This window comes from Rhineura floridana, chromosome 1 (assembly GCF_030035675.1).
Source record: "Rhineura floridana isolate rRhiFlo1 chromosome 1, rRhiFlo1.hap2, whole genome shotgun sequence".
Classification (NCBI taxonomy): domain Eukaryota; kingdom Metazoa; phylum Chordata; class Lepidosauria; order Squamata; family Rhineuridae; genus Rhineura; species Rhineura floridana.
Genome location: NC_084480.1, coordinates 238,623,150 through 238,650,937, shown reverse-complemented (window position 1 = coordinate 238,650,937; position 27,788 = coordinate 238,623,150). Strand labels below are relative to the sequence as shown.

At 46.7% G+C, this 27,788-nt stretch overlaps 1 protein-coding gene across 4 annotated transcripts in view; it reads left to right on the top strand.

The window, feature by feature from the left end:
* RAB31 (RAB31, member RAS oncogene family) overlaps positions 1-27,788 on the top strand; it is a 110,517-nt gene that overhangs the window by 58,035 nt on the left and 24,694 nt on the right. For all 4 annotated transcript variants that reach the window (XM_061595365.1, XM_061595356.1, XM_061595351.1 and 1 more), the window contains exons 4-5: positions 22,406-22,477; positions 24,702-24,808. In XM_061595365.1, the coding sequence (XP_061451349.1) occupies positions 22,406-22,477; positions 24,702-24,808 (179 nt within the window). The remainder of the gene's footprint in view (positions 1-22,405; positions 22,478-24,701; positions 24,809-27,788) is intronic.

The window sequence follows — 27,788 nt, the reverse complement described above, 5'->3', positions numbered from 1 at the left end:
GCCAACAGCCCTCAAGGAGGCAGTAATAAAACCCATCTTGAAAAAGTCCTCCTTGGATCCCCAAGAATTAAATAACTTTCGCCCAGTCTCTAATTTGCCATTCTTGGGCAAGGGGATTGAGCGCGTGGTGGCCAGTTACAGACACACTTGGATGAAGCAGACTATCTAGACCCATTCCAATCAGGCTTCAGGACTGGACATGGAACTGAAACAGCCTTGGTCACCCTGGTGGATGATATGAGGAGGGCATTGGATAGAGGAGAATATACCTTCCTCGTCCTCCTCGATCTCTCAGCGGCCTTCGATACTGTTGACCACTGTATCCTTTTAGATCGTCTGGGAGGACTGGGAATAGGGGACACTGTTTTACAGTGGCTCCGTTCCTATCTCTCAGACAGACATCAACGGGTGGCATTGGGGGATGAGGTTTCAGACCCTTGGCCTCTCAATTATGGAGTGCCACAGGGATCTATCCTCTCCCCCATGCTATTCAACATCTATGTAAAGCCGCTGGGAGCCATCATCAGGAGATTTGGGCTGCAATGTCACCAATATGCAGATGACACTCAGCTCTATCTCTCGTTTAAGTCCTCACCAGAGTTGGCTGTGGATACCATGTCCAAGTGCCTGGACTCTGTAAGTGAATGGATGGGAAGGAATAGGCTGAAACTGAACCCCGACAAGACTGAGGTGTTGCTCGTGGGGGACAAGAGAAGGTTGGGGGATATAGACCTGATGTTTAATGGGGTAAGATTACCCCTGAAAGACCAGGTCCGCAGACTTGGGGTCATTCTTGACTCCCAGCTGTCTATGGAGGCTCAGGTCTCGGCAGTGAGCCGGGCGGCTTGGTATCAATTACATCTGATATGGAGGCTGCAACCCTGCCTTCCTGTCCATCTGCTCCCACGGGTGATACATGCCCTGGTCTCCTCTCGCTTAGACTACTGTAATGCGCTCTACGTGGGTAGAGCTGGTACAAAATTACAGCTGGTACAAAATTACAGCTGGTACAAAATGCGGCGGCGCGCTTGATTAAGAACAGCCGTCGCCGTGATCATATCACCCTGGTGTTAGTGGATCTACACTGGTTACCAGTTGTTTACCGGGCCCAATTCAAGGTGTTGGTACAGACCTTTAAAACCCTATACGGTTCCGGCCCAGTTTATCTGAAGGAGCACCTCCAGCATCACCAATTAGGCCACATGACAAGATCAGCCACACAAGACCTTCTCTCGGTCCCATCAGTTAAAACAGCGAGGCTGGTGCGGACCAGAGAGAGGGCATTTTCGATTGTGGCCCCCACCCTCTGGAACTCCCTTCCTTACGATCTCCGTCACACCCCCTCCCTGACAGGTTTCCGCCGGGCCTTAAAGACCTGGCTATTCAGGCAGGCCTATGGGATCTCCGGGGATAGGTCAGTTTTTAATGTTGTTTAGTGCTGTTTAATTTTAATTATTATATTTCTGGTTATATTGTATTTTATCATGATATTGTACGTCGCCTAGAGTGGCCGTTTACTCGGCCACATAGGCGACTCACAAATAAAATTTTATTACTATTATTATTATAATGTTTGCTCAGACATTAAAAAGAAAAAGAATCTAAAAACAAAGTTCCTCCAAGTCTTCTTACCCTTACCTTCCCCCTGCCCTATTCCTGTTCCTTGCCTATCTGATCCTATGCTGTTGGCATAGTGTTCTTTGGCTTGTGCTAAATAGTTTGAAAAGTAATCCTGCATTTGCTGGAGTTTCAGGGCAGAATCCAGTTGGTTCTTCTAATGATGTTGCTCCAGGCATCTGCTAATGGAGAAAGGGAGGCAACATGGAGTGGACCCTATAGAACAGAGGTTTTCCCCAGGTAGCATGCCATCAGTTTGGGTAATACTGCCATCTAGCATCTGGAGGCAAAAATGCACTGAAGTCAAGACCTAAGGCGAGGAAGCCCTTCCCACTTCCAGTTTCATTCTTGCCTTCGTCCGAGGCTTGTGTATCTCCAGAGCGTGAGGAATTCGTTAGTGTGTTTGCTTGTGTGAACGTGTGTGTGTGTGTGAGGGAGTGTTTGGAAATTGGGGGCTCCCTGTTCCCCTCTGTTTTCCCTGTGCTTCAGGCCCTTTCCCTCCCCAATCTTTTGGTGGCGGTGGTGCCTTGTTTGTCTCTCCCCCCCCACTCCTTTGTTCTGTTCCCCTCTGCTGGCCGCAGCCGCTTCACTCGGCGCTGAGGCTTGCTTCCTTCCCCTCTGGGAGCTTGCAAGCCTCTGTTTTCCCTGGTTTTTTAAAGCCACGCTGCTTCCTTCCAGAGTTTTTCTCTGCTCCTTTCCTTAGCCCTTAGGAGCTAGCAGCGCTGCCTCCCTCCTCTGCCGCGGTGCCTGCGTTCTTCCCCGCTTGTGGGGATCGGAGCTGCATAGTACTCTGAAGAAAATAGCTGCGGCTTGCGCCCTTTTCAGCTTGTGGCTCCCCCTTTTCAGCAGCTAGCCCCAGGGCTGTGGAGTCGGTACGCCAGATCTTCGACTCCAACTCCTCTATTTTTCTACTGTCCAACTCCGGCTCCTTCATAAATGGCAAATGTATATTAAGTAGTAATAACAAATTTACTGTAGTAAAATGGTAGCACAAGGCATTTCATCACCACCACGTGAATCCAGAGCTTGGAAAAATTACTTTTTTAAACTACAACTCCCATCAGCTCCAGGGACGCAACCCACCAAGGAACACGGGCCCTGGCTGCAGAAATAGTGGCTCGATGAACTCTCAGGCTCCGACATTGAGATGTGGACACCACTGCCAGAGCCAGCTTGTCCATGGCTTCATACTTGGGGTCCCTGCTATTCAGAGAGGACGCCCTTAAAGCGGTCTTGATTGACCCTAAGGACAACTGAAAACCTGCCTTAGCCACAGCCAAGAGAGATGAACGCAGACCCTTTCGACGGTTTGCCCCATATCACTCCTTCCAGCCCTTTTGGGGGGTGCGGCCTGGGGGGCGAAGCCGAGATGCTCGAACTGCCGATTTCCGTTCCTGCAGGGCACCCTGGTCCAGACAGCGCTTCCAAGGCAGAGCCCAGTACCAGGGACAACAAGCTCCATCTTTCTCATATGGCGGAGGAGCTCGTCAACACAGACAGTTCTGATGCCATCTCTATTGGGGGCAGGCTACTCCTCTACACAAGTTCCTGGCTCGCCTTGACTCAGGTCTCTTGGGTCAGAGAAATTTTCTCCCACGGCTACAACATAGAGTTTTGATTGACCCCTCCAGGCAGATTTTGCCCCTCTCCCATATCCAAATCATGTGGGAGGGTCATGCAGGATGCCATACGTCATTTACTCGACATAGCCGCAATAGAACTGGTACCACCAGCGGAAAGGTCGGAAGGCGTCTACTCCGTTCTGTTTGCGGTTCCCAAGCGAGATTTTTCATGGAGGGTGGTCTTGGACCTCAAGTTCGTCAACCGCTTTGTTAAGCACCGCTGGTTCAAAATGGAGTCACTGGTGTCAATTGTGGAAGCACTGCAACAGGGGGACTTTCTGGCATCCATCGACCTGAAGGATGCTTACCTCCGCATCCCGATCTATCCTGCCCACAGACTATTCCTGAGATTTTTGTTGGGCCAACACCATTTTCAATACTGGGCCATGCCGTTCGGCCTTGCTTCAGCCCCAAGAGTATTTACCAAAGTGATGATCACCCTGGTGGCCTTCCTCCTTCTGCAAAGAGTCCATATTTACCCCTACTTGGACGATCTTTTACTTCGGGCGCCCTCCAAGGACCAGGCCAAAAGACAGCTCCATCACACTCTCGAGGTTCTAAGGTCCCATGGCTGGCTGGTCAACATCAAAAAGAGTCACCTAGAGCCAACTCAGCGGCTGCAACATCTGGGAGCAATACTGGACATGACGCAGGCTATGGTCTTCCTGTCTCCAGAGTGTATTTCCACCATCCGGGACATGGCAACCCTGCTGATGCAACGTTCAAGGGCGGACGTCATGTTGCTGGCAAAAGTTCTTGGGACGTTAGTCTCTACCATTCACATCATCCCATGGGCCAGACATCACACTCAACCACTCCAGTGGGCCCTATTGCCATTTCAGGCGGACATTGCCAATTCCAACCATTGCATGATCCACCTGGAGCCATCGCTGCGCGCATCATTCTGCTGGTGGGCAATGACAGCACACCTCAGCAGAGGCACTCTGTTTCGGGAGCCAGTCAGAGCCATAATAACCACAGATGCCAGCCTCTCTGGCTGGGCCCCCCACTGCAATTCCCATTTTGTCCAGGGTGTGTGGTCCAGAGCAGAGCAACGTCAGAATATAAATTGGCTGGAACTCAGAGCTGCCCACCTTGCTCTTCGACACTTCCAGCCCCTATTGTCGCTGCAGCATGTGCTAATCCAAACTGACAACACGTGTAAAATCACATTTGAACAGGCAGGGGGGAACAAAGTCTCAAGCTCTCCAGGCGGAGGCGACCCAACTCTTTGACTGGACCGAGAACCATCTCCAGTCGCTGAGGGCAGAACATCTCAGTGGGGTTCTGAATGTGACAGCTGATTGGCTCAGCAGGCAGCATGTGAGTCCGGGAGAATGGAAACTCCATCCAGCGGTGTTCGACCTCCTCCAGCATCAGTTCGGCACCTCTTCGCCTCGAGCCACAATTGACAGCTGCCCCGCTACTTCTCAAGGTACCTGGAAACGACCGCAGAAGCAGTTGATGCGCTAACAGCACCCTGCCCAGACGGTCTACTGTATGCCTTTCACCCGATATCTCTCCTGGGCAGGACGTTGAGGAAACTGTGACACGAGGGCGCTCATCTACTCCTGATAGCGCCTTATTGGCCTCGCCAACTGTGGTTTTCAGACCTCCTCTCTCTGTCAGTAACGGACCCCTGGAGACTGCCTGTCAGGCCGGACCTGCTCTCACAGGGACCAATCTGGCACCTGGATCCAGACTGGCTGAGTCTGATGGCCTGGCTTTTGAATGGAGGCAGCTGTCATGTCCAGGTTGAGGCTCAGGAACCAGACCAGTCGGTGAAAGCAAATCAGTTTTTATTAAAGTAATATCCAGACAAAGACTATGCCGTCTCATGAACTTTAACTACTAAACATGACCTGTGACATAGAAGAGTTGACAGAACAAGGAACCACTACTCCCACTGTCCCTTAAGAAGGGGGCAAGCGAGCGCGAATTCTCTCACTCCGCCTCAAAGTGCCCTCATCCACACCCCGCCTCTCCCCCTTCTTTTGCCGCCTCTTGCTGTGTCCTTGTACATGGTGAAGGGGGTGCCACCACTCCCTCCCCTTCTGAGAAATCTGACTCAGGTATGGGGGAAAGCGGGGGGACCATGCTTAAACCATCTGGCTGTTTCTCCTTGCTTTTTCCTGGATCAGGAGGGGGTTGGATTCCTCCTTGCCCTCCCTCCTTCTCCAACTCTTCCAAGCTCGAAGGGGGAGGAGGCGTGGGAAGCTCTTGGCAAGAATCTGTGTCTGTTGGACATTCAAGGTCCTCGATCTCAGACAGTTCTATCTCTGAGATTCCCTCCCCCTCTTCTGCTTCTCCTTCACACGACTCTGGCCAAATGCCCCCCTCCCTCTCCTCATCGTCTGAAACTTCAGGGCCCCAATCCTGCATCCTGACACCATCCCCTCCTCCATGCTGTGCTCCCCCCCAACTTGTCGGCTTAGGACAATGAGGGAACTGTTGATGAAAGTTTCTTACTAAGTCCGGAGCGTGGACATCGCTCTCATCTTCCCACGATCTGTCAGCTGGTCCATAACCCTTCCAATGAATCAAATACTGTAGTTTATTACGCTTTCTCCTTGAGTCCAGAATCTCTGCCACTTCAAACTCAGTTTGCTCATCCACTATTAACGGCGCCCCTGGAGATTCCACCGGTCTTAACTCACTGGGAGGGGCTGCTTTCGTTAACAAGGAGCGATGGAACACAGGGTGTATTTTAAAAGTATCTGGCAACTTCAGACGATAAGCCACTGGGTTGATTTGCGCCTCTATTTCAAAGGGTCCCACTCTCTTATCCTGCAGCTTCCTGCATTTGCCCGGCATCTGGAAGAAGCGGGTAGACAACCATACCTTGTCTCCTATCTGAAGGGGGGTCCCCTCCCGTCGATGTTGATCAGCAACTCGTTTATACTCCACTTTGGCCTCAGCTAATTGTTGTTTCAGTATCTGCTGCACCGCCTGAAGCTCTTGCAGAAATTCTCCTGCAGCCGGTACAGGCATACTCCCTGTACTGCTGGGGAAAGCCTTGGGATGGAATCCGTAGTTAGCGAAGAAAGGTGTTTGTCCAGTACTGGTATGCAAGGAGTTATTATAAGCAAATTCTGCAAAATGCAAATAGGAAACCCAATCAGTCTGTTGGTAAGACACATAACAGCACAAATACCTTTCTAAAACAGCATTAAGTCTCTCCGTCTGTCCGTCCGTCTGGGGGTGATGAGCTGAAGAAAGTTTTAACTCCATTTGCAGCTGCTTCCAAACAGCTCTCCAAAATTTATTTGTGAACTGAGTTCCCCGATCCGAGACTAGGCTATTGGGCAATCCATGCAGTCGGTAGATTTCCTTTATAAACAAGTTTGCTGTTTCTCTAGCTTCTAATGCTCCTGAGCATGGAAGGAAATGTGCTATCTTGGTCAATGAATCCACTATAACCAATATAGCTGTCATTCCTTGTGACCTCGGTGAATCAGTTATAAAATCCATGGAAAGGTCCTTCCAGGGTTTACTCGGCGTTGGTAGAGGCTCCAACAGCCCTACAGGTTTTCCCGTGTCTGTTTTCTCCCGCATACAGACAGCACATGATTTTACATAGTTTTCAATGTCTGGGCGCATTTGAGGCCACCAAAAATCCTTAGCTACATTTTGAATGGTCTTAAAAATGCCAAAGTGTCCAGCCATGATAGAGTCATGACACTGACACAAAATTCTGAGTCTTAGGTCCCCCTTTGGCACATATCTGGCAGCTTTAAACCACAACAGTCCATCCTTCCAATGGAACCTTACTTCAGAATCCAGATCCTGTTCCATTTCCTGAACGTATCGTTGCATGCAGGGATCCCCCTGCTGTGCCTTCTTGAGCTCCTCTTCCCATGAAGGCTGACATACTCCCAACGTAAGTTTTTCTGGCGGGACAATGTACTGGGGAGGGCTGCAAACTTCATCTCCCTTATATTGTGGTTGTCTGGATAGGGCATCTGCTCTCTGATTTTTTGCATGGGGGTGATAAGTAATCCTGAAGTTAAACCTGGCGAAAAACTGCGACCAATGTATCTGTCTCTGGTTCAACTTCCGAGCTGTCTGCAGACTTTCCAAGTTCTTATGATCAGAACATACTTCTATCTGATGCTGGGCTCCCTCTAAATACTGTCTCCAATTCTCAAATGAGTCTTTGATGCCAAACAGCTCTTTTTCCCACGCTGTAATTTCTTTCGGCATCCTTTAGTTTTCTGGAGAAATATGTGCAAGGATACAGTTCTTTCCCATCCATGTCTGGTTGCAAAAGGACCCCCCCATGGCTGTGTCTGAAGCATCCGCTTCCACGACGAAAGGGCGGGTAGGGTCAGCAAAACGCAAAATAGGCTCAGATGCGAATTTCCTTTTCAGTTCCCCGAAAGCTCTCGCTGTGTTCTCTGTCCATTGGAACTTTTCTTTTCCCCTTAAACAGTCCGTAAGGGGAGCTGTTAGCTTGGAAAAGCCTGGGATAAATTTTCTGTAGTAATTGGCAAATCCCAGAAAATGTTGTACGTCCTTCTTGGTGGTTGGCTAGCCCCAATCCAATACACAACTCACTTTTCCTGGGTCCATCTCCACTCCTCCCGCTGAAATTCGGTATCCAAGGAAGTCCAAAGATGACAAGTCAAACCCACATTTCTCTAACTTGGCATACAAGTGGTTCTCTCTCAGTCTTTTCAACACAGTTTTCACGCGTTGATCATGTTCTTCCTGGCTCTTTGAAAACACCAGAATATCATCCAGATAACAAATCACGTACTGATCCAAGAGGTCTCTAAACACTTTGTTCATAAACTTCTGAAACACGCCAGGGGCCCCACATAGCCGGAAGGCATCACCAGGTATTCGAATTGACCATAGGAGGTGTTGAACCCCGTCTTCCATCCATCCCCCTGTTTCATTCGAATCAGATTATACGCCCCTCTTAAGTCCAGTTTCATGAAGATTGTTGCAGAACGCAGTCGATCTAACAACTCCAGAATCAGGGGCAATGGATAACTGTTAGGGATGGTAATTTGATTTAAGGCGCGGTAATCATTACAGGGTCTGAGTTCACCTCCTTTCTTCTTCATGAACAGCAAGGGGGCCCCAGCGGGGGATTGTGAGGGACGGATAAATCCTCGCTTCAGGTTTTTCTCCAAAAACTCTCTCAGAGCTGCTCTTTCTGGCTCTGTAAGGGAGTAGATTCTTCCAGCTGGAATGCTTGCCCCTGGCAATAAATCAATAGCACAGTCATAAGGGCGATGGGGGAGCAAGGACTCTGCTTCCTTTTCATTAAACACATCCTCAAAGTCCACATATTTCGAGGGAAGTGCCACTTCCTTGACCTCCTGCACAACTCCTGCCAGGGCTTTTACGGTTATCTCTGGCTGACAGTTCTCGTGACAGTACTGAGAAGTGAACCATACAACTGCATCCTTCCAGGATGTTTTTGGGTCATGTTTTGCTAGCCAGGGCATTCCTAGAATCACATCAAAATTCGAGAGATCTGACACATACAAGGAAATGAGCTCTTTGTGCCCAGGAATTTCTAGTTTCAATTCCTCGGTGGCTCGAGTCACTCCACCCGACTTCAATGGTCTGCCATCAATAGTTTCAACTGGCAAGGGGGTTTCCAATTTCCATTGGGAGATTCGGTGACGTTTTGCCAACTTTGCATCAATGAAATTGGTAGATGCTCCACTGTCAATCAGTGCTGTAGAGTTGAACATCACTCCTGTGGAAGTTGTAATCCGAATAGGTAGCACCAAAACCCCTTTTGAAGGGGGCTGTGCTACCGGAGGCCCTTTGTACACAGCGGCCCCCAGCCCTCCGGCCTGCACGAGAGCTGGGTACTTTAGTTTCCCGACGGCCCTGTTTTATCTCCTTTAAGTCCGCATTCCCTAGCGACGTGGCCCGGCTTTGAACAGTAAAAACAGAGATGTTCCTGACGACGCCTCTCTTTTTCCTCCTCCGATAGCTTCGGACGAGCCCCTCCCCCTTCCCCCGTGTTACCTGACATCCTGGGAGTCGGAGGGATTTTACTGCGAGAGGCTGAAACTGAGTATTTCTGTACGTCCTGTTTCTTCTCCAGACGCCTTCCTTCCAACCGGTGATCGATTTGCAGGCACAGCCGAATCAGCCCAAGCAGGTCAGTTGGTGTAGTTCTGGCCAGATCATCCAATATCTCTGCATTCAGTCCACTTCGGTACATAAACATCAGGGCTAAGTCATTATAACCAGTTTCCTGGGCCAGGATTTTAAAGGCATTGGTATACTCTGAAACAGTTCCTTTCCCTTGTTTCAAAGCGTTCAATTGCCTCGCCACAGTCTCTGCTCTTTGGGGGTCCTGAAACATCTCGGTCATGGCTTGCATAAATCCTCTATATCTTCCTAGGATGGCATCCTTTCTGACCAGATAGGGAGTGACCCACTTGGCAGCTTCCCCTTCCAATAGACTGATCACGAAGGCCACTTTGGCCGCATCACTAGGAAATTCTGCATTCCTAATGTCCAGGTACATTTCACATTGAGCCACAAAGGTGGAGAGTTGGTCACTCTGTCCCGCATACTTAGGTGGCAATCCAATCGGGATCTTAACCACAGCGGCTGAAGGAGTTGTCCGCATTTGGGCTATTGTGGATTTCAAAGTTTGGTTGTCAGTTTTCAATGCCTGCACTGACGCCAACAAAGTTTGGACATCTGCCTGTAGATCTGCAACATTAGTTCTCAGCTGTCGCACTTCCTCCGCCTCAGAAGTGGGCTTTGTCCCCCCTGCTGCTCCCTGTTCCATCTTGTCCCGTTCAAGTGGCAGAAGCGTCGAGGGTTGGGTAGGTGGTTCTGTCAAACTGTCGTGTCCAGGTTGAGGCTCAGGAACCAGACCAGTCGGTGAAAGCAAATCAGTTTTTATTAAAGTAATATCCAGACAAAGACTATGCTGTCTCATGAACTTTAACTACTAAACATGACCTGTGATATAGAAGAGAGTTGACAGAACAAGGAACCACTACTCCCACTGTCCCTTAAGAAGGGGGCAAGCGAGCGCGAATTCTCTCACTCCGCCTCAAAGTGCCCTCATCCACACCCTGCCTCTCCCCCTTCTTTTGCCGCCTCTTTTGCTGTCTCCTTGTACATGGTGAAGGGGGTGCCACCGCTCCCTCCCCTTCTGAGAAATCTGACTCAGGTATGGGGGAAAGCAGGGGGGGCCATGCTTAAACCATCTGGCTGTTTCTCCTTGCTTTTTCCTGGATCAGGAGGGGGTTGGATTCCTCCTTGCCCTCCCTCCTTCTCCAACTCTTTCAAGCTCGAAGGGGGAGGAGGCATGGGAAGCTCTTGGCAAGAATCTGTGTCTGTTGGACATTCAAGGTCCTCGCTCTCAGACAGTTTTATCTCTGAGATTCCCTCCCCCTCTTCTGCTTCTCCTTCACACGACTCTGGCCAAATGCCTCCCTCCCTCTCCTCATCGTCTGAAACTTCAGGGCCCCAATCCTGCATCCTGACAGCAGCTGAGTAGCACAGGACTGCCTCAGGGGGTCGTTGATACAATCCTAGCATCTAGGAGACCGTCAACAAATCGTATTTACCAGAGTACTTGGCTTACCTTTTCCAGCTGGTGTACCTCCCAGGGCTTCCTTCCTTCACAGGCCACTATGCCACAGGTTCTGCAGTTCCTCTATAGAAGGCTGAAAATGGGACTGAAAGCGAAGACCTTGCGTGGTCATGCTTCCACTACCTCCTCAATTCTCTCTGTCGCCTCATCAGCTGCTCCTGTGGGCTCTCACCCGCTCATCAAACTTTTTCTGACGGGGGCTGCCCGCCTTTCTCTGGCCGTGCGTCACCGCTTCCCTTCCTGGAGTCTACCGAAGGTCCTACAAGCCCTGCAACGTCCTCCATTTGAACCCCTTGCTTCAGTGCCTCTCAGACTGTTGTCCTTTAAGGTCTTGTTCCTGGTGGCAATAACATCGGTGAGAAGAGTCTCAGAGCTGGAAGCCTTGTCAGCGGCCCGCCATCTCTGCATCTTCCATAAAGACTCAGTTGTGTTGCGGCCAGACCCGTCTTTCCATCCCAAGGTCCACTCAGTGTTCCACTGTAACCAGGACATTGTTCTCCTGTAATTCTGCCCGAAGCCGGTCCATCCTCTGCAGAAGGCCTGGCACTCACTGGATGTTCGGAGAGCTCTCAAGATCTACCTATTTTGCACTCAGGATATCAGACTGACTGAGTCATTATTTGTATCCTTTCACCCTAGGATCTTGGGGAACAAGGTCTCTAAATCCACTTTGTCTTGCTGGTTGCGAGCTTGTATTACCTTAGCATATGAGTCACTTAAATTTCCAGTGCCGGCTAACATAACGGCCCATTCCACTAGGTCAGCCGCCACTACTGCTGCCTTCGCAACCAACACGCCTCTTGCAGATATCTGAGGGCGGCTGTATGGTCTACTCCGGACTCCTTTATTAGGCATTATAAAATAGACCGATATGCGTCTGATGACACTTCCTTCGGGAGGTGTGTTCTGCAACAGGTTACTTCTCAAGACTAATATCTGGGTGGTCCCTCCTTATAAGGGCTGCTTTGGTACATCCCAAAATGATGGCATGCTACCTGGGGAAAACGGTCCATTGGCCTCACCTGAAGGATGGTTTTCCCAGGTAGAATGCCATCACGGCCCTCCCTCTTGGAGGATGCTGGGGTGTTTCTTTTCCATATTTTATGCTTTTCTATTCCCTGTTAATCGGGGTCCCTTTATACATTGTCAAGACCCTTTGATGGTTTACGATTTATCAGTTTATTTATTTTATTTATTTATTTCATTCCATTTCTATACCGCCCCTAGCCAATGGCTCTCTGGGCGGTTCACAGCAAGGAATAAAATACAATACAGTAAAATAAGCATCAGATAAAATCCCTAAAAACGAACAGCTAAGGATTTAACAACTTGATACAAAATTAACTTAACATTAAGCAATTAAAATGCCTGGGAGAATAAAAAGGGTTTAACCTGGCGCCGAAAAGATAGAAGAGAAGGCGCCAGGTGCACCTCATCGGGGAGACTTCCATAATTCGGGGGCCACTACTGAAAAGGCCCTGGATCTAGTAACAGCCCTCCGAGCTTCCCTATGGGACGGGACTCGGAGGAGGGCCTTAGATGTTGAACGTAGTGAGCAGGTAGGTTCATAGTGGGAGAGGCGTTCCGCAAGGTATTGTGGTCCCGCACCGTGTAAGGCTTTATAAGTCAAAACTAGCACTTTGAATCTGGCCTGGAAACAAATAGGTAGCCAGTGCAAACGCGCCAGAACAGGTGTTATATGTGTGGACCGTCTGGTCCTCGTCAGTAGTCTGGCTGCTGCGTTTTGCACTAGCTGTAGTTTCCGAATTGTCTTCAAAGGCAGCCCCACGTAGAGTGCATTGCAGTAGTCCAATCTCGAGGTTACCAGAGCATGGACGACTGAGGCGAGGTCATCTTTATCCAGATAGGGGCGCAGCTGGGCTACCAACCGAAGATGGTAGAACGCATTCCGTGCCACCGAGGCCACTTGAGCCTCAAGAGACAGGAATGGATCGAAAAGGACCCCCAAGCTACGAACCTGTTCCTTCAGGGGGAGTGTAACCCCATCCAGAACAGGTTGAACATCCACCACCTGGGTCGAGAAGGCACCCACCAACAGCGTCTCAGTCTTGTCAGGATTGAGCTTCAGTTTGTTAGCTCTCATCCAGTCCATTATCGCGGCTAGGCAACGGTTCAGCACGTTAACAGCCTCACCTGAAGAAGATGAAAAGGAGAAATAGAGTTGCATGTCATCAGCATACTGGTGACAACGCACTCCAAAGCTCCTGATGACCGCTCCCAGCGGCTTCATATAGATGTTAAAGAGCATAGGTGTCGGGTCCAGGATGAGACTGAGGGACCAGACCAGTGGGTGAAAGCAATTCAGTTTTTATTAGAGTGACATCCACACAAACGCTGCGCCTTCTCATAAAGCGCCACTGACTTACAGATCCTGCGACATGGAAAGATAGTTGACAGAGCGAAGTACACTTTCCCGCTCAACTCTTAAGTAGGACCCAAACGGGCGTGAAGCCTTTCACTCCGCCTCAATCCACCCTCCGGGGCCACCTGTCTCCCCCTCCCCCTTTCTTGTCTCTTCATTCGTCGTCGAGTACGCGGTGAGGGGGGAAGCGCTGGCCCCTCCCCTTCTGAAGATTCCGACTCCAGTATGGGCGTAAGGAGAGGTCCTGGCGGAGGGGGAGGCGTGTGAACTTTCAAGGTTGGCTCTGAGACTCTGGCGCTCCCAGGATCTCCGTTGCTGGGCAACCCTATCTCTGGACATTCCTCTCCTTCTCCTTCGCTCAAGTCTGACAGGGGGCTCCCCTCCCCCTCGTCTTCTGACTCTAAATCCACGGGACCCCAATTCCACGTCCCGACATCATCCCCTCTTCCAGGCTGAGCCCCCCCCCCACCTGGCTTGGGACGGTGGGGAAATAACTCATGAAACCGTTTCACTAACTCTGGAGCGTGCACATCAACTTCATTTTCCCAACTCCTATCTGCAGACCCGTACCCTTTCCAATGGATCAAATACTGCAATTTCTTGCGTCTTATTCGGGAGTCCAAGATGTCCTCAACTTCGTACTCAGTCTGCTCATTTACCCTGATCGGAGCCCCTGGAGGTTCCACTGGCCGCAACTCACTGGGGGGGGCTGCTTTGGTGAGCAGAGATCGATGAAACACAGGGTGTACTTTGAATGAATCGGGTAACTTCAGCCGGTACGCCACCGGATTAATTTGAGTCTCTATTTCAAAAGGCCCCACCCTCTTATCTTGCAGTTTTCTGCATTTGCCTGGCATGAGGAGGAAACGAGTGGACAACCATACCTGGTCTCCTGCTTGAAGGGGGGGGGTTCTCTCCGGTGTAAATCGGCAGCTCGCTTGTACTCCGTCTTGGCTTCGTCCAGTTGTTTCAGGGTCTGTTGGGTGGCTTGTAACTCCTGTAGAAATTCTTCAGCGACGGGCACCAACACTCCCTCCGAACTGCTAGGAAAGGCTTTAGGATGAAATCCATAATTTGCGAAGAACAGGGTTTGCTGAGTGCTGGAGTGTAAGGCGTTGTTGTAGGCAAACTCTGCAAAATGTAAATACAAAGTCCAGTCAGTTTGTTGATAAGAAACGTAACAGCGTAAATATTTCTCCAAAACAGCATTCAAGCGTTCCGTCTGACCGTCTGTCTGGGGGTGATGGGCAGACAAGAGTTTTAACTCCGTCTGCAGCTGCTTCCAGAGCGCCCTCCAAAACTTAGCCGTAAACTGAGTCGGTCCGAGACCACACTGTTGGGCAATCCATGCAACCGGTAAACCTCCTTGATGAATAATTTGGCCGTTTCTTTCGCTTCTAAGGGCCCCGGGCAAGGGAGAAAATGTGCCATCTTGGTAAGTAGATCTACCACGACTAGAACAGCAGTCATCCCTTGTGACTTTGGTAGATCAGTTATAAAGTCCATGGAAAGGTCCTTCCAAGGCTCACTGGGGACCTTTAACGGTTGTAACAGCCCTGCCGGTTTTCCCGTTTGATGTTTAGCTCGCATACAAACCGAACAGGATTTCACATAAGTCCTCAACATCCCGGCGCATCTTCGGCCACCAAAAGTCTTTAGCTATATTCTGAATGGTTTTGTAAATCCCGAAGTGTCCTGCAGTGACAGAGTCATGGCACTGGCGTAGAATTTTGAGTTTTAAGTCTCCCTCTGGCACGACCCTGGCCGTTTTAAACCACAACAACCCATCTCACCAGTAGAAATTCACCTCTGAGCCTGGATCCTGCCCCGCCTTGTGAATGTACTGCTGCATGCCCGTCCCTTCCCGTTGCGCTCTTTTGAGCTCTTCCTCCCATGAAGGTTGGCATGATCCTAGTGTTAATTTCACCGGCGGGATCACGTACTGTGGCTGGTCCTGGGGCTCACTCTCCTTAAAGTGCGGCTGCCTGGACAAGGCGTCGGCTCTCTGATTCTTGGCTTGGGCGTGATACGTAATCCTGAAGTTGAACCGGGCAAAGAACTGGGACCATCTGATCTGCCTCTGGTTCAGCTTCCTGGCCGTTTGCAGACTTTCCAGGTTCTTGTGGTCGGAACGCACTTCAATTTGATGGGAGGCTCCCTCCAAATACTGCCTCCAGTTCTCAAAAGAGTCCTTAATGGCCAGTAACTCCTTCTCCCAGACCGTGTAGTTCTTCTCTGCAGGCTTTAACTTCCTAGAGAAGTATGCGCAGGGGTACAATTCCTTTCGCTCGGGATCTCCTTGTAGCAAACCCCCCCCGATGGCAAAGTCCGAGGCATCAGCTTCCACTATGAAGGGACGGTTTGGATCAGCGAAGCGCAAAATGGGTTTGGTAGCGAATTTCTCTTTTAACTCCTCAAAAGCCTTCGTAGCGTGCTCCGTCCATTGGAACTTTTTCTTTCCCCTTAAACAGTCGGTCAGGGGAGCCGTCAGTTTGGAAAACCCCGGGATGAATTTCCTGTAGAAGTTAGCAAACCCTAGAAACCGTTGCACATCCTTTTTCGTGACGGGTTGCCCCCAGTCCTTTATGCAACTCACTTTCCCTGGGTCCATCTCCACTCCTCCCGCTGAGATTCGATACCCCAGGAAGTCCAAACACTCGAGGTCAAACCCACATTTCTCCAACTTAGCATACAGGTGGTTTTCTCTCAGTCCTTTTAACACGGTTCTTACGTGTCAGTCGTGATCCTCTTGATTCTCCGAAAACACCAGGATATCATCTAAGTAACAGATTACATACGTGTCCAGTAAGTCTCTAAATACATCGTTCATGAATTTTTGAAAAATTCCTGGACTTCCCGAAAGCCCAAACGGCATGACAAGGTATTCAAATTGACCGTAACATGTGAAGAACCCCGTTTTCCATTCATGTCCCTCCTTCATTCTGATTAGATTGTAGGCTCCCCGCAAGTCCAACTTCGTGAAAATCTTGGCTGAACGTAGCCGATCTAGCAACTCTGAGATTAAAGGCAGAGGATAGCTGTTAGGGGTGGTGATCTGATTCAGTGCGCGGTAATCATTACACGGCCTGAGCTCCCCCCCTTCTTCTTCACGAACAACAAAGGTGCCCCGGCTGGAGACTGTGACGGGCGAATGAATCCTCGCTTCAGGTTCTTTTCCAAAAACTTTCAGAGCCACCCTTTCAGTCTCTGTGAGCGAGTAAATCCTTCCCGCCGGTATGCTGGCCCCTGGCACAAGATCGATCGTACAGTCGTAAGGACGATGGGGGGGGTAAGGTTTCCGTTTTCTTTTCGTCAAACACATCTTTGAATTCCTCATACTTCGGAGGGAGCATCGCTGGCGTGCCTTCTTGTATGGCTCCCGCTAAGGTGTTCTTGATTCCTTCTGGTTGGCAGTTCTCCTGACAGTACTGAGATGTGAACCACACCACCGCCTCCTTCCAACTTATTTTAGGCTCGTGCATGGCGAGCCAGGGCATCCCCAGAATCACCTCAAAGCTTGAAAGATCTGACACGTACAGTGAGATGAGCTCTTCATGCCCGGGAATTTGAAGCTTCAATTCCTCCGTGGCTTGCGTTACCCCCCCTGACTTCAGGGGTCTCCCGTCAATGGTCTCCACGGAAAGGGGGGTGTCCAGTGTCCAGCTAGAGATGCCATAACACTTGGCCAGCTTTGCGTCAATGAAGTTGGTGGAGGCTCCACTGTCGATTAAGGCAGTAGAGTTGAACATCACTCCCCTGGCAGTTGTAATCCGCACAGGTAGAACCAGCACTCCTTTGGAGGGAGGCTGGGTCATCGGGGGGCCTTTGTATAACGCTGCCCCCAGTCCACCGGCCTTCACGTGGACTGGGTGTTCTAGTTTTCCGACGGCTCCGTCTTCCCCTTCTTTAGCCCACAATCTCGGGCCATATGACCCGGTTTGGAACAATAGAAACATAAGCGTTCTCGGCGTCGTCTCTCTTTCTCCTGAGAGCCTTGGTCTGCCCCCCCGCCCTTCGATCGCACTACCCGTCGTTCCCGAAGTGGAGGGATTCTTGCTGCGAGTCGCCGAGGTGGAGTATCTAGGGGCCTCCTGTCTCTTCTCCAGACGTCTCCCCTCCAGTTGGTGATCGATCTGTAGGCACAGCCGAATAAGTTCTGGCAGGTCGGTGGGGGGGGCGGTCCTGGCCGGTTCATCCAGGATCTCCGCGTTCAGTCCGCTCCGGTACATGAACATCAGGGCTGCCTCATTATAGCCAGTCTCTTGGGATAAAATTTTAAACGCATTAGTATACTCGGAAACAGTTCCTTTTTCTTGTTTCAGGGCGCCTAGCTGCCGCGCTACAGTTTCCGCTCTTTGCGGGTCTTGAAACATCTCGGTCATTTCTTGTATGAATCCTCTGAACCTTCCTAGGAGAGCATCCTTTCTCACCAGATACGGAGTCACCCACTTTGCAGCTTCTCCCTCCAGGAGGCTGATCACGAATGCCACTTTAGCTCCATCACCTGGAAATTCTGCATTCCTGACATCCAAGTATAGTTCACATTGAGCCACGAAGGTTGCCAACTGATCACTTTGTCCCGCATGCTTTGGGGGTAATCCAATGGGCACCTTTACCACAGCGGCTGGAGGGGCGGTTCGCATCCGATCGATCGTGGCTTTCAAGGCCTGATTATCCGTTTTCAGCACCTGGACTGCTGCCAGCAAGGATTGAACATCCGTCTGTAAATCAGCCACATTAGTCCTCAAGAGTCTCACTTCTTCCGTCTCAGAAGTGGGATTTGTTCCTCCCTCCGTTCCCTTTGACATCTTGTCCTCGTCCCATGGAGAGAGCGTTGAGAGCGATTTAGGGGGCTCTGTCAAGCTGTCGGGTCCAGGATGAGACTGAGGGACCAGACCAGTGGGTGAAAGCAATTCAGTTTTTATTAGAGTGACATCCACACAAACGCTGCGCCTTCTCATAAAGCGCCACTGACTTACAGATCCTGCGACATGGAAAGATAGTTGACAGCGAAGTGCACTTTCCCGCCCAACTCTTAAGTAGGACCCAAACGGGCGCGAAGCCTTTCACTCCGCCTCAATCCACCCTCCGGGACCACCTGTCTCCCCCTCCCCCTTTCTTGTCTCTTCATTCATCATCGAGTACGCGGTGAGGGGGGAAGCGCCGGCCCCTCCCCTTCTGAAGATTCCGACTCAAGTATGGGCATAAGGGGAGGTCCTGGCGGTGTCAGGCCCAGGATGTGACTCAGGAACCAGACCAACGATTGTAGTTAATTCGTGTTTTATTAGGGTAATGTCCAAACAAAGACTGCGTTTTCTCATGAATCAATACAGGGATAGAGGTCCTGCGGCATTGGGAGAAAGTTGACAGAGCAAGGGACTTCTTCCCACCTGTTCTTTAAGAAGGGGCCAAACGGGCGCGCAATCTTTCGCTCCTCCTTAACTGCCCCTCAGGTACTGCCCGCCTTCCCCCCTTCTCTCCTGTCTTTTCAGCTGTCTGCGTGTGCGCGGTGAGGGGGGAAGCATCACCCCCTCCTCTTCTGAAGTTTCCGATTCCAGGATGGGGGATAGGGGAGGGGCTGATGGTAAACTGCCTCCCTGCTTTTCGGCTGTGAGCAGCCATCCCTCTTCCCCCTCTTGCGCTGAGCCTGAAAGAGGGGGAGGTGTGAGAATGTCCAGGGAGGGCTCAGGCTCCCCGTTGCTAAGCGACCTTATCACTGGCAGTTCCTCTGTTTCGTCTTCACTCCAAAGGGGGGAAGTTCCTCCCCCTTCCCTCTGCCATCCATCCGAATACTCTTCTCCCAACTCTCCGGGATCCAGCTCCCCGGGATTGGGACCCCAGCTCTGCCTTCCGACAGGCGGAGGGGGAGGCGTGTGAACTTTCAAGGTTGGCTCTGAGACTCTGGCGCTCCCAGGATCTCCGTTGCTGGGCAACCCTATTTCTGGACATTCCTCTCCTTCTCCTTCGCTCAAGTCTGACAGGGGGCTCCCCTCCCCCTCGTCTTCTGACTCTAAATCCACGGGACCCCAATTCCGCGTCCCGACAATAGGGGACAGGACCGATCCCTGCGGGACTCCACAATGGAGAGTCCAGGGCATCGAGTAATGTTCCCCAAGCCCTACCTTTTGGAGACGATCCACCAAGTAGGAGCGGAGCCACCGCCAAGTGGTACCTCCAACTCCCAATTCCGTGAGTCTCTCCAGAAGGATACCATGGTCGATGGTATCAAAAGCAGCTGAGAGGTCAAGCAGAATCAACAGGGTTACACTCCCCCCGTCTCCCTCCCGACATAGGTCATCATACAGGGCGACCAAGGCTGTTTCGGTGCTGAAACCGAGTCTAAAACCGGATTGAAATGGATCCAGATAATCGGTTTCATCCAAGAGTACCTGGAGCTGGTTGGCAACCACACGCTCTAGGACCTTGCCCAAAAATGGGATGTTCGCGACCGGTCTATAGTTGTTCAGATTATCTGGGTCCAGGGAAGACTTCTTCAGGAAGTCCCTATATGGTTGGTTCCTGTATTTTCCTTGCTGGTAGGCCATTCGACCATTGTATTTCTCAGATATCTCACTACAGACTCATTGCTAATGAAACTGGAAGTGGGAAGGGCTTCCTCGCCTTAGGTCTTGACTTCAGTGCATTCTTGCCTTCGGACGCTAGATGTCAGTATTACCCAAAGTGATGGCATTCTACCTGGGAAAACCACCCTTCAGGTGAGGCCAATGGTTCTCAAACTTTGTACTTCCAGAGCCCACCTGAGACAGCTGCAAATTGCTAAGGCTGACCAGTCACAAAATGGTGGTGCAGGAACAAAGCCAGTCACAACAGAATAGATTCAGGCAGACTGGCATAATCCACCAGCAATTACTGACACCACTTTTTACTGATGTCTAATCCATCTTTGGGAATTGCTAAATTCTTTGTGACTGCATTTTTCCTGTGGCAAGGAATTCCATAGCTTATCTTTCCTCAAGCTAAGTACAGGCATTTGCTGAGGAGGTATTATGACTCAGCTTCCCCATTTAAGGCAGAATTTGATGATCCAGAAGCTCTAAGTGGAAACGGCTTTTTCTTTTCTGTTTTTCCCTTCCCACCCCTACATGAGTTTCAAAGTATTTTTACCCATCTCCTGTATTCCTCCCATTCTCCTTTCACACTTAATTTGTGTGAAAGGGCCATAGCTCAGTGGTAGAGCATTTGCCTTTTATGCAGGAAGTCCAAAATTCAATCTCTGGCATCTTCAGGTAGGGCACAGAGAGGCTCTTGCCTGAAATCCTGGAGAACCACTGCCAGTCACTGTAGACAAACTGGGCTACATGTAGCAAAAGTCTGACTCCGTAGCTTCCTATGTTCCTATGTACCTTCTTTTCTTTTTACCCCTCCCCCCAAAAACCCTGCCAGTTTGTTTCATTCCTTTTTCCTGGTCCTTTTGCATTCACCTTTCCCTCCTGTAATGGCTTTCCTCTCGTATCCCTTTTAATTTTCAGATTGTTTATTTGCTGATAGTAGTGAAAATGAATATTAAGTTTTTAAAAATATTTTTATTGCGTGTTTACAGAAAAAGTATTTACATAGATATAAAAAAGAAAGAGAAAGGAGGGAAAAGCATGAAAAGTTACACAATGTTGTACACAAATAATGGTATCAAGTTAAGTAGTTGAATAAAGTCCAGAAATTCACATATATTTATACATCTTTTCTAGCCTCATGGTAAAAAAAGGAAAATAAATGTTTATCATAATTCACCTCTATGGGATTCATATTTGAAATAATTTTTAACTATATTTCCTAATATCCTAATGTTCCCCGTGACTATATTGGATTGAGTAAAACATATAATTGAACTCAGTCCTCTGTTTTATTAATCCGGTATGCAATAAAGACCAGTTTTCTACAAAAGGGTTGTCTACAACCTTTTGTTTTACTCTAATTAAATATGTCAACATAACCATACTAGCTATGTCCCAGATTTTAAGAAGACATTCATCATTTTTTCCAGTTAGCAGAGATTGTCATTCTAGCAGCAGTGAGCAAATGGATCACCATTTCCTGATCTTACAACAGAACCAAGTCCTTAACAAAACCAAATTATGGAATGATCTCCCTGACGAGAACACTGTTATCTTTTCAGCACCAGGTCAAGACTTTCCTCTTCTCCCAGGCATTTTAGCATGTGTTTTTAAATTGCTTTTTTAAAAAAATGTGTATTTAAATTTGTATATTTGTTTTTAATGTTTTTAATTGTTGTAAACCGCCCAGAGAGCTTCGGCTATGGGGCGGTATACAAACGCAATAAATAAATAATAAAATAACTGAGCCTAGTGGTAATATATATCCAGATACAGTTTCCATTTGATTTATAACATTTTCCCAAAATATTTTTGTGTGGGGGCAAGACCAAAAGAGATACAACATATCTGCATTTAGCATTTGACATCTCCAGCAGTTACTTTGAGTGGTATTACTTATACAGGATAATTGTGCCAGAGCCAGGAACCAGCAAAAACAGAAATTTAAAAACATTTTCTTTCAACTTTAAACTGTATGTTAATTGAGGTACATTATGCCAAATCCATTTCCATTTGTATGGCGTTATTTCCTGACCTAATTCTCTTTCCCATTTACTCTGTTTCTTGATATATCTAGGTTGATCAGAACTTTGTACATTTTACTTAGTACATTCTTAACATTTTGAGTTAATAATTCAGTTATGATCTTCAGTGAACCATGGTTCTCTATAAGTTTTAATACTCTGGTCTTAAACTGTAAATACTGTAGAAAAGAAAATTGTGCCTGCTGCATTTCATTTTTAATTTCAATAAAGTTTTCAAACCTCCTCGCTTCATGGTCTATGGGTTAAGTGCCATGTCTATGTCCCATTGCACAACTCCAGCATTAGCTTTGGTTTGACACAGCACAGAATGTTCCTTTAGAACAAAACTATGTCATGGCACTTTAGTTGATACGTACCAAAGTATGTTCACTCATAAAGATGTACTTGTTATTCTATCTCCATAGATTTAAAACACTAGATTTTAATGTAATTTTAATAGCTATACATTAATGTAACAATGAGTGATTGTTTAATCCACTGATTAAAGTGGATAAAGTAATCATGGTGTTTTTTGTTGATTTACACACATGCAAGAAGTTCAACTGCTTTTTATTCTGTTTTTGTGTTCAATTTTTCAGTTTCATTCATTGGCACCAATGTATTACCGTGGGTCAGCAGCAGCAGTTATAGTATATGATATCACCAAGCAGGTAAGCTTACAAATCACAGTTGTTCCCTCACTGGTATGTAGGTTACTCAACGTTTCAGTTTCAGTCTTTCAACCAATCATGGTGTGTGTTCCCTGTGCCTTCTGCTAGCATTCTACTAGTCCAGCATAAAAGTTGGTAGACTACATCCTCAGTATTTTATTTGAAGTTCTTTTCCTTTAGTCAGACAGTTTATTCCAGCCCTCCAGATGTTTTGCACTACAGCTCTCATCAGCCCCAGCCAGCATTTCCAGTGGTCAGAAATGGTACTTATTCAAAACATCTGTAGGTTAGGGAAGGCTTGTGTATTCAGTTGGGCTGACTGAAGTAAGTTTGTTGCTATATCTTCCTAACCTAGCATTAAAGCAAGCATGGAATTTCCATACTTGCATAAGTATGGGAATAATAGTACAGAAGACTACTGCATTGAAATATGTGCATTTTATTAGATGCAACTTGTATGTGCTCTCATAGCTGAACTATTTTGGAACAGTTTTAAATCAATAAAAATTGGTTCCACATTTATAGATGGTATTAAAATTATATAAAATAAATCTTTGGGTTTTGTCAAATTACTGAAACATAGGGAACTCACTATGATCAGGACATTGTCTGCTACTACATCCAAAGTGAAAGCTACAAATCTTCAAAACCAAATTATTTAGATCTTAATAAGAAATCTGCTAGAGCTGCATGCTAGGATAGGCATTAATGAGTGAATACCATAGCTTGCCTATGTTTGACATATTTAGCAAATTGAATTACATATTTGTTATTTATTTATTTATTTATTGCACTTGTATACCGCCCCATAGCCGAAGCTCTCTGAATTTTTAACTCAGAAGAGTTGGCATAATTAATTGGTGCTTTAACAAAATAATGTATCAGTGCTGACTTCTTCCTGCTTGACTGAAGTGTTGGGAACTATGAAGGAAAGTTATAATCAATGTCTAAAAACCCCATTAATTTCAGTGGCCCTTCACACTAAACTGATTTTTATCTTTAAATTAAACAGCAGCGATTACAAAGGTGATTATCTAGTATGTTGTTTTAGGTGCGCATAAGTTGCCTTGTCAGACATTTCTTACGAGGGACAAATCTCAAGCTCTCTTGCTCTTCTGCTCTCCCTTTCTCCTTGAGGAGAAAGTAACATCTGATCTAAATGGTATCATGTTTTTTGTTAATGAACTAACTGTCCTCCTTCATCCCTGGAAATTGTAGAACATGGCATCAGAGATATTGCATTCAAATAAACAGCCTGGTTCAGATTTTGCTTTCTCCCCATGCAGTGAGGAGTTACACATACCAGAACTTATATCAAGTTTTTTCAAGAATGTGTACCACTAGGTCATTCAACTTTTAAAAAACACAACCCCTATTGCCACATGGCTTTGAGTGTTTTTGACTCAAACTGGTTTTGAGTTGCTTCCAGAGGCCTACTGGGCACACCAAATTAGTCATAGAGCTCTAGATTGTGATCAAAATCTAAAAATAAGGATGATATTGTACAAAAGGAACACAACTAATAGCAAGCAATTCTCAGGAGAAAATAGGCATGGTATTACCAGAGGAGAAGTATTTGTGTGCAGTATGGAAGCGCATCCAAAAACTTTTAATTTTAATTAAATTTTAAACATTTTAATTTTAAATAAACTATATTTGCTTGTTGATATTTGGCATGAGATGAGTTATAAATACATTTTGCATATGGATTCAGGAGGGAAAAAATCCAGTATTCCATAAATAGATATTTTTTTCAGACAACGTTTTGTACTCGGGTATAAAATATACAAATGCCACAACAGTTGTGAAATCTGGTCCTTCAAAATTCACCAAAGCAGGGGCCTGGTTCATTCCTACCCACAGCTTCCTAGTATCTTAAAAGGGAAAACAATTAATTATACAAGCTTGCATTCTTCACATCTGCTGTTGCAAGTAGGTATTTTGTAATTAGGAATATACAGTATATATAGAAGACTCTGTGAAAAGCCACACTTGGACATACTGCTCTCTGAGAAGGTGGCTTATTTAGATATCTGTTGATATGTCAGTTGCAAGATAGTTAAAGATCATATTTGTTAAGGGCACTAATCATATCTTACCTAGTACTTTGGAATTCCTGTACCGTTAAGGCTTTAACTATATTGACCTTCTTGGGGTCAGATATTCTTAAAAACACTGCATGCATTCAGCAAGTTGGTTTTATGACCTCATGTGTTTAATTTAGGATTCATTTCATACACTGAAAAAATGGGTAAAAGAACTAAAAGAACATGGTCCTGAAAACATTGTAATGGCCATCGCTGGAAACAAATGTGATCTTTCTGATATTAGGTAAAGTATTGACCTTTTATCTTCAAACTGCTTGTTCTCCCATGCTTTTTTCTATAATATGGCAAATACAGAAGAGATACCTGTGATGCTGAGTGCTGTATGCCCTTGATTTCACTGGCATAAGGTCAAGCCAAGCTAATAAAACAAGATACCTTGATTTTCTTTTCTTTTTACTGGACTTTTGGCGTTTGATAAAAGACCGTATTTTTTAGGATCATATGCAAAGTTTCCTGAATCACTCTTTATAGTTTATTCACTTGATAAAAATACAGTTTTGTTTGTTATGGCTGATATAAATAGTGCAAGGTTATTGGATTGGTTTATTGCAAAACTGCTTCACTGTTACTGATATTAAATCAGGACATTCTACTAATCCAAACAATGGAACAGCATTCAACTACAGTATTAGATTTTTTGCATGTCCTTTGCAAAACCAAGAATTGCCTAATCAATACTGTAACACTATTGAATAAAGCTTAGTGCTGGGCATGTTTCATTCCAGGCAATACATAGTCACAAGAATACAAAGATGTAGTGTCAAGTAACTTCTTTATGTTGTAAGTACTTGAAGATGGATTTTCCTTAACAGAATTTGGGAGTTATGATCACTTTATTAGGGACACAGGATTAGAAGGAATTTACCTTTCTTTTTGTCAAATTTTTATCGACTTCGACATATCAGTCATGAGACACATGTGTTGCTTCACAGTGAGTAATTGTGAAGATTGCTGTGAAGATCAATATAGATTTACTGTATCAGTTTATAATGATAATAATAGTTATTGTTATTTCAATTTTTTCCCCACCCTTCCTCTTGAAGGAGCCCAGGGCAGCAGACACATCAATGACAACACATTAAAAAAAATCCAAAACCAGACCCTTTCAGTTGTTAAGATCAGCAGAGGGGGCCTTCTTGGTAGTCCCACCACCCTCAGAAGCTCAGAGGGGCAGGAGAGGGCATTCCCTATGGCATTCTTTAAGTTGTGGAATTCTCTCCCCACGGTGGTGCGACTGGTATCTTGACTATACAGTTTTCAGTGAATGCTAAAGATAAAGCTCTTTACTTTGGCCTTTGGCACTTGAGATATATGTTTTCAGGACCACCCTATTCTTATGAATGTAATTTGTTTTAATTGCTTTTATACTGATTTTTAGATTATTGTAATCCATGCTGTGACCTGCTGGTGAAGGGCAGGTAATAATAATAATAAACGACAAAAGTGCTCTCTTGTTAGAGGTATCAGCCGGAGGAGTTCAGAAGACTTGGGCATGTCTTCCAGGCAGATTTTTCAATGGACCGCATGTTCTTCATCTTTGCAGAGCGATCCAGTTTGCTCTGAACCAGCAGTTTTCCCTTGATACCGGATTTTCCCCCCTCAAACATTCTCTCGAATATATTGTTTTAGTGATTTTACTCACAGCCCAGCACAGCAGTACAGCACACACTGTCTCTCTTTGCCACCCTCCTTCCACTCAAATAATCCAAGCTTCAAGCGAGGAGGAAGCAAACCCAAGTCTATAATAGCAGAAGAGGAGGTGTCGAAGCTACTTTCCTTTCAAAATACTGATAATTCCTTTCAAAACATTGATAAAAAATCATTTCAAAATATTGATATTTCTTTCAAAATAACAATAATCATTTCAAAATATCAATATTTTTTCGGAGGAAAAAAATCAGACTGACAAAAGCAACGGATAGCAGGCAAACAACAAACTTGAATCACTACTGCCCATTAGTTTGACGGAATGCTTTCAAAGTGGCACCAGCCAATGGATCCCATCTCTAATTGAGTGGCATGTTACTCAAACTAAGTAGCCAGCCTAGAATTGACAATTGTATTGGGTCAGATGGGATCTTACTGGCTCTGCAGGTCAGTCGATCCTTCTGGGCAGAGAGCCACAGTACATCTGCTAGCCATATGCAAACTGACATTGGAGATATTGCCAGCAGTTCGTTTTGCCTGCAAACTGCTCTGTTGATGCAGGGAATAAGATGTCTGGTCCAAAATGCAGTTATCTGCCATTTGAGGCCCCCAGTATCTTAAGCCTTCTTGAATTATGTTTCAATGACCTGGTAAGAACACCAGAGTCATAAATGGAGGTTGGCCTCAACGTTTGCAACAGGGTTCATTCTCCTGTTTACAGTCTTTATGTACCACATAACCATTTTGGGGATTAAGCCCTACTTCTTTACTTCCAGGCTTCTTGAGAAGCAAGCCACTGATCTGGGTGTCTGCCTTGTGCAGCTGCCAAATTACAACACCAGAACTTAGATGGTGCAACTATTGTTTGACTTAGTTTTTATCACTTGGATCCAAAGGTGCACTTCAATAAGCGGAACACCTCTTCACTGAAGGACTATTTCTAGCCTAGCAGAGGAACCCTGCATGAGAAAAGTGACCTCAGATCCAGAGGGGTTCTTATTTTGCACAAATTCTTTTAATAAGCTATTTCTCAATGTTTTATGGCCCATTCGAGTTCATATGTTACAGTCTGTATCTTCCTTATTCTTCATGTTTCACATACTATATAATACAACCCCCTACATACTACGAGGAGACTTCTAGCTTGTACAAGAGTAACTGAAGAGCACTAATACATTTTCTACTTCTGCTTACAGTTCTTTGGATCCAAACCAGTATTTTTAATTATTAATTTTATATAACTTTTAGATATTTAAATTTGATAGTTTTCATAGAACGACAAAAGTGTATCATTGGCTGTGTTGCAGCCCATTATCCCCTTTCTACTGTTCTCTACAAACCAAGTTTTCTGATATTTTTATCTTATGAAACTGCAATTGATGTGCTATTCTAGCGTGGTTTCGAAAGCTTGGGACAAAGGGAATGGTATTGTTTGCCTTGTCTTGGGTCTCTTCATAGTATCCAGTTGCATTTTGAAGGGAGCAGGGATGTATGGTGTACTGAACCTAAACCATTTTGATATGTGACTTTCAGATTGTTCTTACAAGTAACGAAAA